Consider the following 19724-nt stretch of genomic DNA (forward strand, 5'->3'; position numbering starts at 1 on the left):
GTCAAAAAAACAAAATAGAAACACCTTTTGGGACTCTAGGGGCTCCGCAGAAAACTTGTTTGAAGCATACTGATATATATATCTTAAATGCCATGGCACTGTGAAATAGATTAACTGTATGTATGTATTGCCATTTTGGGTATTATTGCAATAGCATGATATAAATAACTTATAAATACACAGTGTAATGTAAAGCATTGTATGTATATGTCATTTTAATAGAAACTATTATAAAGAAACTATAGAAATATAATTTTTTTCTTGTGCTCACAAATTAGTTGTCTTGTAATTATCTCGTGGGCACAACCTAAACAATTATCACCTGTCACCTTATATGAAGATCACTGAACATCTTACATGCCATGGCAATTTGAAAAAGATATACAATACCTGTTTGCTATAATTGCAATAGCATTATATGAAGTAATTTGTAATATGAACACAAAAGTAGCATTAATATTTAGCACAAGTTACAAAAAAATATCACCGTTTGGGGCTCTGTGCAAAACTGATTTGAAGCAGACTGAATGCATCTATTTTAACGGCGATGTTTGTAAAATAGACATATGTATACAATGCCCTTTAAGATATTATTGCAAGTGCAGTATGGAAAGCAGTCATAAATGTAATATAAACACTGTAAAATTAAGTTTAATAAAAACTATGGAGTCCCTTATTTCCAGAAAGATTCTTTTAATTGTATTTATTTTTTATTGTGCTTGCAAGTGTTATGTGGAAATCCTGTTGTAACTTATCATTTAGTTTGCACAAGCTAACAACAAAAATATCACCATCTGGCATTTTAGGAACGTCATACAAAACTTATGTGAAGTACATCAAATATATCTATTTTACATGCCATGGCAATGTAAAATAAATATATCGTAGGTATGCAATGCCCTTTTAGGTATTTTTACAATAGCATTATATAAATCACTTTGTAATATTCAAAATATAATATGAAACACTGTGTATGCCCTTTCAGTTTAAAACCATGGTGCCCGTTCAGTTTAAAACTATCGAGCCCCTTCAATCTCAAAGATATTTATTTAATCTTGTGTGAACAAGTTAATTTTGTTGTGTGCACAAGTTAGTATTATGTGGAAACAAGTTTTTTGGGACTTCAAGGCTCTGTAAAAGCACATAGTCAAATAGATATATGTATGCAATGCCCTTTTGGGTATTATCGCAAAAGCATTATGTAAAGCATCAACAACATGTACTGTATATGAAGTATTGCGTATTACATGAACATCAGCATCAAATACAGGAGACCATAAACATTCAAAAATCTATTACAGAATGGAAATACACAGTAACATTTGTGGTCACCCACCGCTCCTTTGAACGAGTGGATTTCCAATGCTACCCTGGTTTGTTGACTGGAATACATCAGCACACCGGGGATATGAAACTGCAATAAGATCCAGACCTCTACCGTGCGTGATTTGAATATGAAATGATTAGATTATTGATTTTGGTTATTTGGGTCTCCCGCCCCGAGATGATATTGTGGCAGCGCAATCACCATCGCTGACATTTAGCACTGTGTTTACCTTTGCTGTCTCCATTGATTGCTTCAAAATCACCACCCATGCATCCTGCCGGAGCTCATTGTATCATGAGTTTTTATGCTATTTTGGAAAAAGAGATGGGGAAGGCTTATCAAAAATGCAACAGTTGTGGTGTGTGCCGCTGCAGAGAATAACTGCATCGCCTCGCAATCATGAAACAGTGGTTTGCATTTCAAATACCACTGAATATTATTATAAAGACAGGGGATGCAATGCATATGGAGGGGTGAAGGACTCTAAAAGAGGTCATAAACATATGTGTGATAACACAGGAATGATATTTATAGCTTTCTCCTTGAGATTTATGAGGTTTTGATCCTAAATCCAGTAACATTCCAAAGCGTTTTTTTCCCCTACACGGTGAAAAGTTGTAAAGCTCAGCCTCAACCCAGCAGGGAACAATAATAAGTCTCGATTTTTTATATTTTGAATGTTCCAGGTACATTTCTTGCACTGAATCACCACCGCTGCACCTCTCCAATCCCTGTAAGCTTTGAAGAAAATCTCTTCTTCAGTTAAGATTTTTTTCGATTTTGTTTCCAAAGAGAGGAAGCGCAAATGTAATATCTAACAAAAATGTTTGCTGACAAATACTCCCATATCACTGTGGACATCTGTCATGAGACATTTTACACACATCGTCACTCAGCCGCCAAAGTGACTCAAAAAGATTGTAGTGTTAATGTTACTCCACTATAACTGTGAAGGAAATATTTATTTTTTATTTGTTATTTTTTTGGTGTATTTTCTTATGCAGAAGTCAAGGTGACAGTGTGCAAATGAATGCGCTCTCCTCTTAGGTACATCTCTCTGTATTTCCAATGCAATTTTCTCAGCAGTTAGACAATCCAGCGTTAAGTGCCTCCTTTTATATTTATATACCAGTGTTGGTGCTTATGCATTATTAAATTATGAACAGGGCCCCAGTAAGCGCCCCAGAAAGGCCTTTTTGAATAAATATTTTAAGACTCTGATATACACAGTTCATATCTGCTCTGCAATGCAAGAAGCAAAGGTTTGGTCCTAATGTCTTATGCAGAATTTTTTTTTAACTCAAGATGAATCTAAATCAGACTTTTTGAACTTTAATTTGCTGATTCGCAACAAATCTTCCAAAGTTTTATGTATCAGGATCTGTTTAGCGCTTGGGAAGGAGAACACAAACAAAAAAAAACACACCGCCTTCATTGCAATCTCATTATGTCCAGAGAATCTACCCAAAGTCTTTAATGTTAGGTTAGTTTGAAATGGAGAACAATGAGCGCAGAGAGCCCGACGACAGCAAACATGTTTAATCTTCTTTTTAGAGCGGCGGAGGGAGCCGGATTGATGGGGCGGATGACAGACGGGACAGAGGCAGAGAGAAGACGCAATGAGAGAAAGCAAAAAAAAAAAAAAAAAAGAGGCATGGAGAGGGAAGAATAGTTAAAAGGATTTAAGTAAACAAGAGCGGATGGAGGATAACAATAGGGGAGGACAATAAATGAAGTAAGAGGATGGAACTGAATAAAATAATTTATATATTAAAGAGGGAAAAAGAAAAAAACAAGAGTGCTTTTCATGTGAGCATTTGAGTGTATTCTCCTGCTTAGCCAAGCCCGGCCCTTTCATGAGGGTTTAAATCTAGGCCACGAGTGTCGTATCCTGCCGGTTTGTCTGCCTTCTCTTTGATGCAGCATCATTCACTGCTGAGGTGGCTATTCTCCGTACTGTACAGGACGACTCTCTCTCTCTCTCTCTCTCTCTCTCTCTCTCTCTCTCTCTCTCTCTCTCTTGCAAACACAATCACGCGCATACACAAACTTCGCCCCTCTCCGTCGCTGGCTTTAAGGCACGGCTTTGACGGATCCATTGTGACAGTACTGGGTTCAGAGCACACTGACAGAGAGGAAGAGAGGGAGATGGCGACGGGGGAGAGAAAAAGGGTGGCGTGAAGGAGAAGACGGATGAATCAAAGGGAGGAAAACAACAGCAGTGGCAGTGGAATCAACATCACTGCGTCTCGAGCTGACATAATTGATTGTATCAGAGGCAGTTTTGTAAACCATTAACTTCCCCCTTATGGGCTGCTCGGCTGCACTGCCACGCACAATTGAAAACAGGCTGCACGTGCGTGTGTGGGAATATGTATGACTGTGCGCTTGTGTGGGTATTTGAATGTGGCACAGTTGTTTGTTTTGGTGCATTCATTTATTTACTTTTGCTTTGTTTTTCTGGCTTTGTCATTAGGTGAGGATTGCTGCATGAATTAGCTACCTACCTACCCGATCATGACAAATGATTATTAGTAATTACAATTAGGACTTTGCTACAGTGGAATTTGCTTTCAGTAATAATAATAATGACATGTTGTAGTGCCTTACAAAAGCAGACTGGAGACTGGTCTAGGGTACAGAAATAGTACATTTGAGAAAAAACAGGGAGGAAATATGAGTGCTTCAGAGAGTAGTAGATACAATCAGATACAGCTCTATATGTATGGATGATCTAAAATGCACTGAGGCTAAGCTAGATAGAATTTAGCAGGGCTAGTTTATTAAGTGCTTTTTTTTTCTCCATTTACAATATCTTTAGGACTTTATTTATGAAAACGAATTTAAATAACTGAAAAGAAAGAACATTAAAATTTATTTTACAATGACATAAATCATGTGAAAAACATCTGTAAATTAGCTTTAGCTAGGGCTAGCTGATTTGCAGCCACTGTGGTTCGTTGTTTATTTATTTATTTATTTTTAACAATAACTAGCCCTACATATAAAGCAAACTTGAGGAAAAAAAGAGTCCAAAGTCTTTAAAAAGGCTTTTAAATAGTAGGGAGTTGAATTATCTGATCATGCACACTGTATGGACGAAGTAAAGGGCATTGAGGCTAGGCTAGTTAGTGTTTAGTAAGATCAGGCTACTTTCTTAATTATGTGGTACAACCATGGATGCATTGCGAACTGAATACAGCATTGAAAGCTGGGCCATATCGATTTCTATGCAAGTTGCAGTGCAAGAAGCCAAAATGGTTCAACAACGCATAAAGTTATGATTGGCGCTGCTTCCGCACTGTGCATCCCAAAGACCAGGCACACTAGAGACTTCTGCAGACCAGCAGGCTACATCCAGTTTAGTTCTCCATTAAACTGAATGGAGGTCAAATGATTAAATCGTGCAGCCCTTCAAGACTTTAAAACAGAGATTAAATCCTGATCGTGGAAGGAATGATTTTACAGGGTTTGGGCACTAAAAAAATGTATCCACTGAGTTACATAAGTCTCTTTCGCTATGTTAGTCAATGGGAAGAAGTCTTTAAGTTGCAGGGCATCACGTGACAGTGTAATAAACCAATTACTAAAATTATTGAGCATCAAATTTTATTTCACAATGACAAGCAATATGGCACAAAACAGTCCATAAATTAGCTTTAACAAAGGCTAGCTGTGATGGCAACTACTTCTTGGGATTTGGTTTTACCTGTATGCCAATTTTTAAAAGTTTGATTGTTTTTTATTGTAAATGACATGACCGTTTTTATATGGTGAAACAGATGTCAAAATCTGGTCTTAGCACAATTTTGCATTTTGGCACTGAAGGGGAAGTATATGTTTTAGCTACATTTGACACTTGATTATTTTATACCAATATCTTTTTGTCCAAGTATTTGAGGGTACTGAGGGTGCAGGGAGGAAAAAGATAAATGCCTCAGGTTATTAACTCGCTTTAAAATTATCCTCGACTCACTCTGATCGCTTTTGGCACTCCTTTCTCCAGCTGCCTGCCTCTATCTTCTGTCTCCATCCCTCTGTAACTCCTCCTTTATCCCATCTTTCCATCTCTATCATCCTCTGTCTTTTTCTTTCCTGACCTCATCCATGTATCTCCTCCTTTACCCCCCCCATATCCTTCATCTCCCGCACCCCTCCCCTCTCCTCGCTCTATTCTCCCTCGCACATCTCCGCCTCAGCCCGTCTTGTCTCATGAGGGAGGGAGGGCGCGTAGAGTTGATTAGACTGGAGCATTAGAAAGTTCAGAGCAGAACAGAGCGTGGTGTGTAGCCGCCAGGCGGCGAGGAATCAAAACAGCAGTGCCTTACAGACGAGGTCGTCGGCGGTGGATTTTCAGGGTGGTTTCGGTGCATCGGATTTCTGGGAGCGTCCTCAGAGCAGCCAGAGGCAGCCATGCGGAAACAGCAGTGGTCCGGTCAAAGCCGGAGCCTCCCCAGACGCAATTTTCTGACGGGCATAGAATGTCTAACATGGAGGGAGAGGATGAGGTGCGCAGCCAAGAGCTTTGAACTATTTCAGTGTGGAAATTATTTTAAAGGGATAGCTCTCTTTGAAATAAAAAAATGTTTCTCATGCTTAATACAAAGGAGTACGGATCCAGCCTGGCTCTGCTCTGTCACAGTCCATTATCTGCGATCACGACATGTTAAAACAGAATAAAGGCTTTGATTATATTATTTTAAAAAGCAATAGAAAGGCGCAATGAGAAATTCAAAACCAACAATTAGGGGGATTACACAAATTAATGATTACAGTAGAGGCTAGAAAGTGATAAACTGCTGCAATTCATTTTTCACAGATGACACTGAAATGAGACCACAATGACCAAAACATGTCACAGTGATGTGGGGGTGACCTATACCTTTAAGGCTACACTCTGCAGCCGCACAAAGGATTTACAACCAGCGCTTGTATGAAATAAATTGCCAGCCGGGCCACTAGTCTTCGGGGCACAGTGACAATTGTGCACATTCCTACAGTGAACCAGCCCCACACCCACCTACTCACACACACACATGTGCACTCGCCCGTGTTTATATCCTGTATGTTGAAAAATAGCCGGTGGGAGCAGCCATACTGCATCTGGCCGTACCAGCCAAACATATAGATCCAAAATGAGAGACATAAGCTGACATGACTTGTTTGTCTTGTTGAGTTAAGATTTGGTCAGCACAAACATGTGACATTGAGTCATTATTAATTGTGATTTTAATGTGGTCTGAGGGGGCTCGTACGCCAACTTCCCCCACTCCCCAAAACAACCCGGCACATGCAACAGTACGGATACATGTTGTGGCTGACATGTCAAGACATCCATATTGTTGGGAGTTGACAGTATGTTCACCCCGCAGCCTCTGGTCACACTGAGGGGCCGCTCGCTGCTAATCAGTATCTTAAGCACAATGAAGAGGGAGGGCCCTCTATTTTAAATAACTGGTTTTAGTTTGTATGCGCATGTTTATGTGTGTGTCTTTGGTGACATTGTGCATATGCGGTGTTATTGTTGTGCAATATATCAATGCTATGCCAAATATGATATGAGACGAAATATTGCCTTTGAATTTGGAGATAATATCATAAATGTTGTCTTTTTCTGGTTAACTCTTTGCAACCTTAGCAAAGAGGCTTGATTTCTTTCAAAATCATGAGAAGAAGGCAACAAAACATGAGCAAGAAATTAGAAAAAAAGTACAAGATATTTACTTAAAATTTTGCAAAATAATAACATTAACAATAACAACAACAATAATAATTTAAATAATTATAATTTAAAATATATAATTTATATAATAAATATATATATATATATATATATTAAATAATAATTATTATATATATATATATGCATATCCTTTACTTAACCAAGTAAAAGACTCGTTGAGACCTGGCCAAGAGGGCAGCTTAAAACAAGGTACCAACAATAAATACAGACAAATACAACTGTCAAACAAATACAACTGTCACACAATACAAAGAGCAAGCACAATCAAAGCAGTTACATTGACCAATATGGCTTTTTTTCTAATAATAATACTAAAAAGTGCCTAAAAATGTATAATAATTTTGTAAAATAATTTTAAATACGGGAATATGATGATCAGAAATATAGTTTTTACATTTTTTCATTAATTTGTGGAACACTTCTTACGAAGCTACTCATTGCTTTTTCCCCCATCTTCCTGAAAGACATTGCACCTATTCGCTCAGGGTTGAAAGGTTCAAATACTTGTAAAAGGCGATTGAAAGCAGCACAATAAAAGTGATGTTGCTCCAGGTTTCAAAGGGTTAAAGGCTGCATTACAGTGAAGTGATGTAATTGTCTTAACTTATCTGCAGTGGTGCCCCCCTCATACTATTGCTTGCTCCTCATTTTTAAGTTGTCTGAATTTGAGAAGATGAGTTTAGGTTATTTTGTAACGATTCAACTCGTCCTCTCAGTTTCAGACAGCTTAAAAATACCCCCCCCCCCATTGTTTTTTTTTTGTTGCACTTGGCTGTAAGGCTTGTTTGCTTTTATTTGAGTGTTTTGTTTTCCTTTTTTTTTCATGTTTGGAAAAAAAGGTTCATCATTTTGTGAAAGCACCAATATTCAGCCTTACAATACTGTTGCAATATCGAAGTATTTGGTCACAAATATTTGCATATTTAATATATGATTTCACCCTATCACCCAGCCCTGCGTGTTGTAAGTGTGCACGTGTTTGTTTGCATGCAATGTACTTGTGTCTTATGTCTCTCATTAAAGGCCACAGGCCAGACTCCCACCAGGTTCTCTCCTGATTACTCATCTCTTCAGCTCCTCACTGCCAAATTAGCTACCTGAAAGTGTATGATTATTTGTGTGTGTGTGTGTGCATGGTCACTCTAATCAAAATTCTCCCAGCCAGTCTACCTGCGCTGATGATAATTTGCCACACTACCCATTCCCACTCACACTCTGTAACCCACACAGCCTCATTCCAGCCCTCTCCATCACACACACACACACAGACGCACACACACAAACACAAAAAAGGTCCGTGGTGGTTAAACCTACCCTAGCAAGCCAACTGGAGGTAATTTACCGTAGCTTGGCGGACACATGCCATTTTACTGAACACGTTGCATGGCCCCCTGAGCTTTGTTCCGCTCAGAGTTCTTTCCAACAGAGCAAAGAATGAACAACTGAGGAGACTAAAGCGAGGGAAGAAAAGAACAGGTGAAGAAAAAACTAAATGAAGAAAAATGGCACGGGAAAAGAGAAAGCATAAGCTCCTGAGCTTCTTTCTGGCCAGTTAAATCCAACTGCAAAACAAATTGGTGTGACTAAATATATATGTAACAGGACATTTGAAGATATATGCATCCGTTTATTTTGATTTCTTTTCTTAATAAACACACTGAATGCCTCCTTTGACTGTATTTTGTCATGAAATAAGAAAAATTTCCTTTTTAACTAAAGATGTCTTTCAAAATTCTCACAACCCAAGAATCCTACCTTGTTGCTTCCACTCTACAAATGGAGAACAAAAAACTAAAATTGGTATAGCATTTAATTTTTTTATGGCTTATACACACACACACACACACACACACACACACGCACTCATGCTAGGCATACACACAGGGTAGACTACTAACGCAGCATGGGCACATTTGAGACTCTGCCTGGAGGCTGAGGGAGTAGGGCATCTGGTCTCTTAGCGATAAGCATGTGTGTGCGTGCAAACGTGTGGGTGTGTGAGGGCGCGTGCATGTGTGTGTGTGTGTGCACGTGATGCTGCGCTGACAAGGTAGCCCAGTCCGGTCAGCACTCATTAGCGAAAGAGAGAATCCCCGAATGAGGAGTGCTGTGACAGGAAGGACTCTCTCGTTAGGGGACTGTACACACACACACACGCATACACACACACACACACGTAAGGTCAGGCTGCCTCGGTGCACAGAATCAGCCCAACATCAATTAGTTCATGGATGCATGCAATACAGTCTGTGAGCGCGAGTGGCCCTGGTAACAGCCCTGTTAATGACGACCCTGTAGAAAAAAAAAAGGATTCAGGGCAGGAAAATATACAACAGTTTCGCTTTTGGGGAGCAAAAATGTTGTAGTGGTACTAAATAATAGGTTCTTATCCCTCTAACATCCTGCTCAACTGTGTCAAAGAGCCCATTTTGAGTTACTTTATCTTAATTAAAAATATGTTGAATTTAACTCAACCTGAGCTATCTCTGCAATTCGGTTTATGTGAGTTACGCTAAAAAAATCCAATAGATGTCACTGTTTCTTTTAACTGCCTCTTCAGTTAGAGTTAGACTGCAGATATGAGGGCTATGTGTGGTGGGATTTTCAAATGTGGGCATATATATTTGGCGTGTTAGAGTTGAACAGGTGTTATTGAATAGTGTTATTTCACTTTGTACAAAAACAACAAAAAACAAAAAGTCTGATAAGGGTACATTTTCTTTTCTTTTTTCTTTTCCTTTTTTTAAAACCTGCTCAACCAGTTGGTTGATGTGGCCTTTTATGGTAACCGCAGTGAAGCTAAGCTAGTGACATTAAAATTAACTATTTGCTGAGATATAAATGAACTTCTGATCATTCATTGCTGTTATATGATACATTTGATGTTAGTTATATATGTGGGGAGATAATGGTTAAGTATTTTCATAAGTATGTTTTTTTTTACAGTCTAAAGTCACGCTAAACCAAATGGTTAAATAAGGCCTTTTCAGATAAAGAATATTTATCCTTTTTTATTTCATAAAAATTGTAAATGTATTATTTCAGCATAGTGATGGTGAAATAATACTTTTAACATTTTTATGAAATAAAAAAGGATAAATATTTACTGCTGTTAATACCATATATTTAATGTTATGTCATCATATATTTGGTACAAGAAATTATATCAGTACACTCTTTTCACCATTTCTGAGATGTTTTCAAAGTATTTAAATGTTAAATATGTGTAGAAATAATAATAGTACTGGTAATACTACTGATTCATGTTGGTATACTAACATATTAAAAAAAATATAATAGTAATGTTATAGTTTATAATTTGGATGTTTTGCTTTCTGTTACCATGAACAGCCATCTCAAATGTTTGGTAGAGGACTATATTGTAAAAACAATGGGATATGTTACAATATATAGATACATATATTTTGCTATTATGGTTCTGGGGACAAAAAGATTGCAAAGAAAACCATTTTTCATTTGCTTTTTTCTTATTGAGGACTTAACAGATTTATTGAGAAATAATTCACTCTATTTGATAAGATCACACCAATCTAATTTAAATTTAAAAACTCTTTTTTGTCACTTTATATGATAAACTTTGTTGGCAAAGCAGTCTGAGAGGAGCAAAATGTTTATATTTCTGGAATAATTAACAGGCGTCTGTGGAGCAGATAGAACTGGGGCAGAGATGGATCGAAACAGCAGGTAAAGGACTTTGATCCAGGGACGGCTATTTGTTTTGGTCTGATCCTGCTTATTACCGACGTTGATGTTTTTGCTCAATTTTTATGCAGATGCTGCTTATCTACCGGGGCGGGGGGTCTCCAGTGGGATATTACCAGCTCAGGATAGGAAATATTGAGTTCATTTCAAAAATATGGCTCGATTATTTCATCATTTTCAACAGTGAGTGAGTTCAGAAGGGGTTTGTGATGTTCGCCAAACCTTATGTGCACAGTCATCTGATGAATACTGGGTGTAAACACATCGCATATGTCCTGATAATTAGCTCTGTTGATGCCTGTTTATTCATAATATATTAACTAATCAACACATTGAGATAATGGAAGGGAACAGGTTAGAGGGACGGGGCGATGCTTTAGGCAATCAGCATTGTCTCTGCAACGTGGACGTCATTATCCGAGCATATGGGAGTATGCAGGCTGCTGAATTATGAACATAACTTGAGTGATTTAAGTTACGATTAGTGCCGGACTGCTCGGGGCTGTCACGCAACTATTGTCTGGTGAAGGCAGCCGTGGTGGAGATGAGAGGGTTAATTAACTGATGGGTGAGATGGTGGCGCGGCATACGGGGTGATGGAATAGCTTTTGAATTATGGAACAGTGGAATGCTGTGGCTGGTGGCGTCCGACCATATGTCAGCGTATGCCTCCTGTGTCTAGCTGGGGACAGCTGGTCAGATTGCTCATGTTCAACCGAGTTAGGGACCAATCAATCAAAAGCGAGGCGGCTTGTTGAGCTGTTTAAGCGGGGGGAAAGAATAAAAGTCTATTGTGATTCGACCACTCTGGTGCCATTACAGATTTGTCAAGAAGTGTTAGCAGATATGAAATCACCCTCCATGGAATCAGTTGCAGCAGCTGATATTGAGGAAGAATATATCCGTGAGCGCGGCATTCGAGGTTATTTTCAAGAGGGTTTGATAGAAAGCCCGAGGTGATCCAAACTGGCAGTTCTGAATAGTGGGATTAAGACCTTACTCTTACTTTTTTTTTCTCTCTCACTCTCCTCTTCCTTCTGTCGGTTCTGTTTCGGTTTGTGTAACACAAACCGCGCTGCCTCTCTGACCAGCGCTTTATTGAAAAATAGATTCTGGTATCAAGAGACCAGTCAGGTTAAATAGAGGTCACATACAAATAAGAGAAACTTCAGATTTTGAAGATGTGCTGCATTTCCATGGTGTCTCTCACAATCCGCAGGTCAGTGTTGTTAGATTGTTAAACGCTTGAAAAGAGATGGTTGATAAAAATGTGTTTCTTCCTCTCAGCGGATTTCAAGCCCTCACAGACAAATGGAGCTCTACAGATTGGTGTCGATAAATCAAGGGGTTGTGTTTGGAGCGTGAACCAAAATAATTACCTTCTAGTTGACATTAGAGCTGCAATATTTATTTTAGTAGTTGTCAGCTATTAAATTATTCGCAAGCTTGTTCTAAAATCTGTTTCAGTGTGTGTTTAAGAAAAAAAAAAGAAACACTGCTATTATGGAATTGTGCAGAAATATTTTCTAGCAGTTAAGAAAACTGAATACTCTTCTATCCTACTAAGATTCCGAGGAAAAAGTTTGGATATTTATTTATATATATATATATATATATATATATATATATATATAGTTGTTTTTTTTTTTTTACAAAATTTATGTAATGGAAAGGTAAGATTTTTTTTTTTTTTCTTTTCTTTTTTAACTTTTAATGTTTTAGAACATTAAAAGTTGCAGACATTAGTTCAGTCTTTTCAACAAAACATTAGAGCACAAGATGTTTAAGGTACATAATTAAATTCACTCTTAAGAAATGTAATATTAAAAGGTATTGTGCATGCTTTGGACTGGTTATATGCGGTGTTCGTATGCTTGTGAAGAAAAATAATATCCGTTTACCCTTCCCTGAATCTGTGTTAAATAACGAAAACTTCAAAACCCTGGTATATGTGTCACTTCTAATCCTAAATGGGTGCTGCATGGGTGTCAGATTTCTACCTCGGGCTCCTCCTCAAATAATATGCCCTCTTTTGAGCATTCAACATCCCGCTTTGCTGCCTGGCTCTGGGGTTTTTCCTGTTTCCTGAAGTTTGGGAAATGGTTGAAAATGAGATCAAGCAAGTCCCACTGTCCCCCCACAGAGGACACAGGTTTAAATGTGTGTTTGTAAAGGCTTAGAATTAACGTATGATATAGTTAAGACTCATAAATAAATAAAAAAACAGCATCTATATGAAGAACAGAAACAATATATCTTTACAAATTTGCTGAATTATCTCCCTTATTTTCGCCGTTTTTGAAAAGACAAAAGATGTGTTCTGCTGCTGACGCCCTCATGTGTGTGACATCACTACAAAAGCAAAGGATGTCCTTTTTACAGAACATCAGGACTTAATCAGACTGCATGCACGCTGCTTAAAACAAAGGTCTTAGTGTCATGTCCACCACAGAGGACAAATATGAATTGCTGGGTCCCTGATTTCTTTCAAGAACATAAGAAGGCAATGTGCAACTTTGCAGGAAATGGACAGTAAAGACATTAGCAAATATTACAAGACAAGACAACCCCCCCCCCCGAAAAAAATAGTTAAAAACAAAGAAGGAAATGACCATAAAACAGTGCTAAAATAATGTATAAATTCATTTTTGTAACATATCAAAAGAAATCAAACCAATTTGCTCAGGTTTCAAGAGGTTTTAACGCTCCTGAAAGGCGTCTAAATGCTGCACAAGAAAACTGATGTCAATCCAGGATCCAAAGGGTTAAGAGCTGAAAGTTTAGAAAATAAAAATGAACTTGATATAATCCTATTTGACCACTTTACACTGGAATGCAAGAACAATGTCTTCCTACAACTGCTCTGACTTTGCTAAATTAACTTCAGCCAGTTTTTTATGTTTTTTTTTTAAAATCACAATAATTTTAAGTGGATTTTCAATTTCATCGATTTATTTTGACATCTGAAAAAGAACAGAGTCAATAAAACCCCCAAATGACTACACAGCCCTTATCGTTCTGTTTGTCTCTGATATGAGTGTGTTCCCAGAGATTCACATTCTGCAGTGTACATGTGCCTCTGGGTATATCTGTCTATCTGCCCTGTCTGCAGCGTGAGGCTGTATGTCATTGGAGATGTTCAGAAGATGCATTAAACATATCTTGTACATCTCTGGTGGCTACGGAAAGGTCTGTGACATTTTGACAGCGTCTATAAATAAAATTAAATTTAAAAAAATCTGATATTGTTATAGCAAGTAGTTGTAGATTTCCAAAAATATCCAAGGAGCATGCTGTGCCAAACAGCTATTTGCCTTCACAGCATGGCATGATGGAGATAGCTGGCTATTGTCTTAGTCTCTGCTGGGCCAAAATGATATGGTCACACTGATCAATAGTCTCTGTTACACATGATGTATTTCCCATGGCTCTGGCTGTCAGCTTTACTCCATCTGTCCCCGGCTGTTGCAAATTTCTGCAGTCTCTCTTGCAGTCTGACACACACGCACACGCGCACGCGCACACGCACACACACACACACACACACACACACACACACACACACACACACACACAAACACTACATGCCTGTTTATTTGGAGCTGCGTTCCCTTGAGAACACCGAACATTTAGGCACAAAACACGACTGCTGTTACCTTTGAACTGCTCGCATGAAAAACGATGTTTATTCGACATCAACTGGGCCGATTGCCTAATGGCTAAATGTGACTCAATGACCCCTCTGCCGACTTAAAAAAACACGATCCAAACACACAGTCTTTTACAGAGAAAAATGGGTAAACATCCTGATTTGTCATAGTTAAAAAGTGGATTTGGGAGTGCAGAAAGAGAGTGATTGAGTTAACTGTCGGTTGATTGATCAGGCGAGCGAGGGAGTGAATGAACAATGCTGGTCAGCTTAATCAGTCCAGAAAAAAAAGGAGGAGACCAGTCTGTCACTGCTATAACTAATCTCAGAGACCATCCGCTTATTAATTGTTTATCGCTGATAGACCATGAAATGAACAATTAGATTGGAACATCAATACATTTCACACTTTGATGCTGATGTGGAATTCTAAGTGAAGTGAAACCTAATACAGACAGCAGCATCATTATGCAAACATTAAGCACCATTTCATTGTGTTTTACTGTTTTTTTTTCTCCTTCCTACAAGGTCAACATTTAGCATTTAGCTTTCATTTCCTTCACAGATTTGTTGCTCACGGATTAGTATTCAGCATATGGTCTATTCTCTTTTGAAATATGCATTTATACATTTATACCAATTTTCCTGCACTTGTCACTGTTTTATACTGAGTATTATCTCTGCTGTTTTGGAACTATAAATACTACAAAAAGCTCTTGAGTCCTTACAGGAACAGTTACAATGTAATGAGAGATAACAATGTATCCTCATACAGCTGTTTGTATTTCTTATGAAAATGCACATATAACAGTATGGATGATGTCTAAGAAATAGCACCCTATGAATGATGCTATGTACTTCACGTATGGTTACTACTAATAATAATGATAATACATCAGACTTATATAGCACTTTTCAGAGTCCTCAAATTCGCTTTCCATCGAGAGATTTTAATACACAAGAAAGAAAGTAGAAAGAAGTACAGTAATGTAGGTTTAATTAAAGCAAGTAAAGATTAATAACCTACATTTAAGTGAGTCAAGTTACATAGGCTAGGTTTGAGCAAAAATATATGTATACAGGTTTAGGCAAGTAACGTTATGTTTAGGCAGGCCTGTGTATCTAAAGATGATTGGTCTGTCTCCGATCAGACACGGTGTTATTGGAGCTTCCATGATTGGTCACGCCTGAAGGCGATTCCCATAGTAAGATACCTCACTTGGTTTTCAAAGAACCAGGGTTACCTTGGTAACCTTAAGTTTGCGTAAGCAAAGCTATATAGGCTAGGTTTAGGCAAGTAGAGCTATGAAGGCTAGGTTAAGGCAAGTAAAGTTAAATAAGCTTAAGTTTAAGTGAGTCAAGTTACATAGGTTTGGTTTAGGCAAAAGAAGTTATGTAGGCTAGATTTAGGCAAATAAACTTATGTAGGTCCAGTTTAGGCAAATAAAGTTATGTAGGTCCGGTTTAGGCAAGTAAAGCTATGTAGGTTCAGTTTAGGCAAGAAAAGTGATGTAAGCTAGGTTTAAGCATGTAAAATTAGGTTTAGGAAAAGAATCACAAGAAACAAAGTCTTATGTTTGCTAAACTTGTGTTTACCACCCTAGCCTGCCTCCTTACAGGGACGCCTTCCTTCTTTACTCTTGTCAGTTTATTGATTACATGCAGCCATCCTGATCACATTGGTTATACACAAACTGCAGCCTCATGATTACATGGAAAATTGTAGTGCATTCATTTCTGTAGGTATACATACAAACAGTACATGAGAACGGCCGGCAATAATTTGAGACTTTACGAGACAATAAAAAACGAGATTTGAGAACAACTTCATGATGGATAACCTATTTGATTGTACCACAAACAAATGCCTGTGGAATCAGAAATAGTTCCTCTGCTGTGGTGACTTACATGATGTACATTGTTTGCCATCTAGCAGTGTGCACACATGCATAATTAAGGGATCAGTTCAATGATTATCGACCTTATCTCATACTTTGCATTGATTGACGTCTATAGATAGTACGCTTATAAATAGTGTCCATACGAAGGCTCTAATATCACCATTTTGATTGTACATTTTCTGACATTCTACATAATCTAGAGAGTTGGTTCATATTGTGTTAGCCTGGAGTTGCTGTCGGGTTTTTATAATAACTAAGTGAATTATGATTATACATCTTAATCATTCCCTGCTCTCTGTATCTCTCTCAGCATCGTTTAAGATAATTATTGATTACTGTCTAGTCTACTGTGACATGTCTACAGGAAGCTGCATTGACCTTAGTAAAGTGCTGTTTGTTAAAGCATCAATCTGCCATGAGTAAATAGAGTAATAGGATGTCTGGGAATTATTTTCCTTGCCTGCATAAACTTTGTAATAACTGTTTGTTGTTTGCCAGTAATGATCAGGAAGCTGATTTGTAATTTGAAAGATAATTTTTACAGATATAATTGTAGAGAATGCTGCTGTTGGTTCTCTGTTGTAGCGGTGGGTAAACTGTTAATAAATCTGTGCAATTTTTGGGAAATCATGAAAATTCACAGTTTACAAGCAAATGCAATAATTAGAGGATTAATTGTTGCTGATGATATTTGCATCAGCAGCTGAGAGATATTAATAGTCCACGTTAAGCACATTGACACGTGTGATGGTGTGTATAAATCCTCTCTGTGTGTCAATTTTGCAGGCCTGTATGGTGTCACGAACACTGAGCTGTGAGGAAAACAGCTCACCACAAGACCGTCTGGGCTCAGCAGGAAGTACCTCCATATTTACTTCCAGGTCAACCTCAGACGTCATGTGGACCAGATGCCTGCTCTTCGTCTCGACCTTGTTTGCTCCCATTGCCATTGGTAAGAAACAAGACCACACACAGTGCAGAAGTACACATACATTCCCATCGGGGAGTGTTTTTTGATGCTGTGTCTCAGAGGCTGCTGTTTTGTTCGACTGTAATATATGTGGAATGCTCTTTCAAAATCAGTCCAATGTTGCAATGGATCATTTCTAGATAAATGTGGATTTATGTCAAAGTTGTGGTTTTGGTTGTTTTCGAGTGAACAGAGTCTTGGCTTTCAGAATATGAAACTCTTATCGGCAAATTCGGAAGATAAATACAATTTTTAGCTTATAAAGGCATGATAAGCAAGCAGTGAACACCTGTCATCCTGTCTGATTCCTCATGTATACCTTAAACCATGAAAGGAAAGCTGAACTTGGGTTTCCATCTGATTTCAAATAAGTAGTGGCGTTCACAATGTTAAAACCCACTGAGTTGCCACCGGCACCTGTTTGAGAAGCATTAGTTTTAAGTAGCTCAGCATTGCGCCATTTGGACATTTTACAAAACCTTAGCTCCAACGGATTCTCCACAATTCTATGGTTCATTTTATGGAAGCCATGAGCATCAAAGATATGTGTCCATTCCTTAATTATTTACATTCCTATAGCCCAAAAGTTGTGTTGTTCTTCGGACACAAACAGTATTTTTTTTGTGTTCCTCCCCTGTGCTGGGTATGCTTGTGCTTGTTTAGTTACCCTGCTGGCTACCAAAAAACAGTGTCCACGAGATTTTTGGAGTTTTTTTTTTTTTTTGTTAACCTCTGGACAGCCCCTGGAGCACAGCCTGTGATCCAATTTTGGAAGGCCAGTGGACTTAAAATGTGTTTCAGGGTCAATGTGACCGAAAATGACAAAGCAAATCAAATATTATACACTGTTTTTTTCCTCTCCAGCTAGGATGGGCATAATGTAACAAGAAAAAAAGTTAGGGCTCATTACATATTAATCATTGTGAAATTAATTGTATTTCATCTCCAAAGTTGCAACTCATGTTATAACAGAAAATGAGTCATAGTGGTTTGGCATGTAGCCTTGTGGCTACTGAGCATCAACAACTAGCCTAATATTAGCCCAACAAACCACACACTCCTGTCTTCACAGTGAAGGTCACGGGATTCATGGCAGGATTTTTGACATATCGCAGTAGGAAAAAGACAGCTGTAAATAATAAAATTAACAATGGCTGAAATGCATTTATCTTTTTTAGCTTCAGGGTCCTGGTATTGTTCATGCTGGCTCACTGTCACACTGTCATGACTCACTGGGACGCTTGAATAGAACAGAGCCATTGATAATGTCATTAGTAACACCTGTGCTTTTCCTACTCTGACAAGGCAAGATGTCTGCAAAGATAAAGGCTTATTGTGGTAGTTTTTTACCAAAAAAAGGAGATGGTAGGCTATTTGTTGCAGCACTATTCCAACAAGCTGATGAGTCTGCACACACTAGCAGGCGTCTATCCACTTAGCAACACATTTTTACATGCGGCGATATACAATAAAGTTTGGTTCGGCATGTTCAAATCGACTTTACAGGCCCGCAACCACAAATTGAAGTAATGATCGCACAGCTTCGACTCCTCATCCACCCCCACACACCCGAGCACTTGCTGGAAACACTGCAGCTGCAAAACCAAGGAAACACTTAACTCACTAACTCCGGCTCATTTACACATATCCTCTATCTTATTGCAGTGCACATTTATATCTTTCTCTAGCTGCCACTGACACACACACACACACACACACACACACACACACACACACACAGTGCAGATGCAACCCCAGTAGGCTCTCTGTATGTTTCCTCCTCTCCCCTGTGACGGTGGGCTTTGAAGACTCCTACAGGGAGCTCTGGCCCACTTGGACTTAATCCTATTAATGGCTGCTGTCAATCACACTGTTGTGAGGAAAAACTGTGAGGACGCGTACAACACGCATGCACGCACCCACACACACACACACACACTCGCAATTATGTACTTGTTTGCATGCCTGCTGACATGCATGTGCACAGATGATGTACTTTAAACACTGAAATACTGTTCACCCACAGGGACACCTCCTTAAAAACACACACATACAAACACACTCCGGCACACACAGAAAGTGCTGAAACGCAGCCACTTAAACACACAAACACCGACGGCTTTGCTTTAACACCAAGAGATGAGTTTCAGTCAAAGGTATTTGCATCAGTGTCTAAAGAATAAGTCGACATATGCAAATCACGCTGTTTATACTTAGCAAGGATTAGTTGAAACAAAGACAGTTTAGCTTGAGGACACACAGCAGCAAGCACTCCATCTTTTCCACCGAGCCGTGTCTTGTCATTATTTCAGGGTTATGTGAAGACAAATAAAGAGAATAGGGAAGCATGTTTTTTTTTTAACAAAAATCACAGAAAATATGTTTTTCTGGGGTTTAGAGTATATTTCTGG

General features: G+C 38.5%; 1 protein-coding gene across 1 annotated transcript in view; it reads left to right on the top strand.

Annotated features, from left to right (window-relative positions):
• Nucleotides 1–19724, top strand: part of adgrl3.1 (adhesion G protein-coupled receptor L3.1) — a 177674-nt gene that overhangs the window by 26903 nt on the left and 131047 nt on the right. The window contains 1 exon segment of the mRNA XM_042484864.1: nt 17130–17295. Within this exon segment, the coding sequence (XP_042340798.1) occupies nt 17136–17295 (160 nt within the window). The 5' untranslated portion in view covers nt 17130–17135.

The sequence above is a fragment of the Plectropomus leopardus genome, chromosome 4 (assembly GCF_008729295.1).
Source record: "Plectropomus leopardus isolate mb chromosome 4, YSFRI_Pleo_2.0, whole genome shotgun sequence".
NCBI lineage: Eukaryota > Metazoa > Chordata > Actinopteri > Perciformes > Serranidae > Plectropomus > Plectropomus leopardus.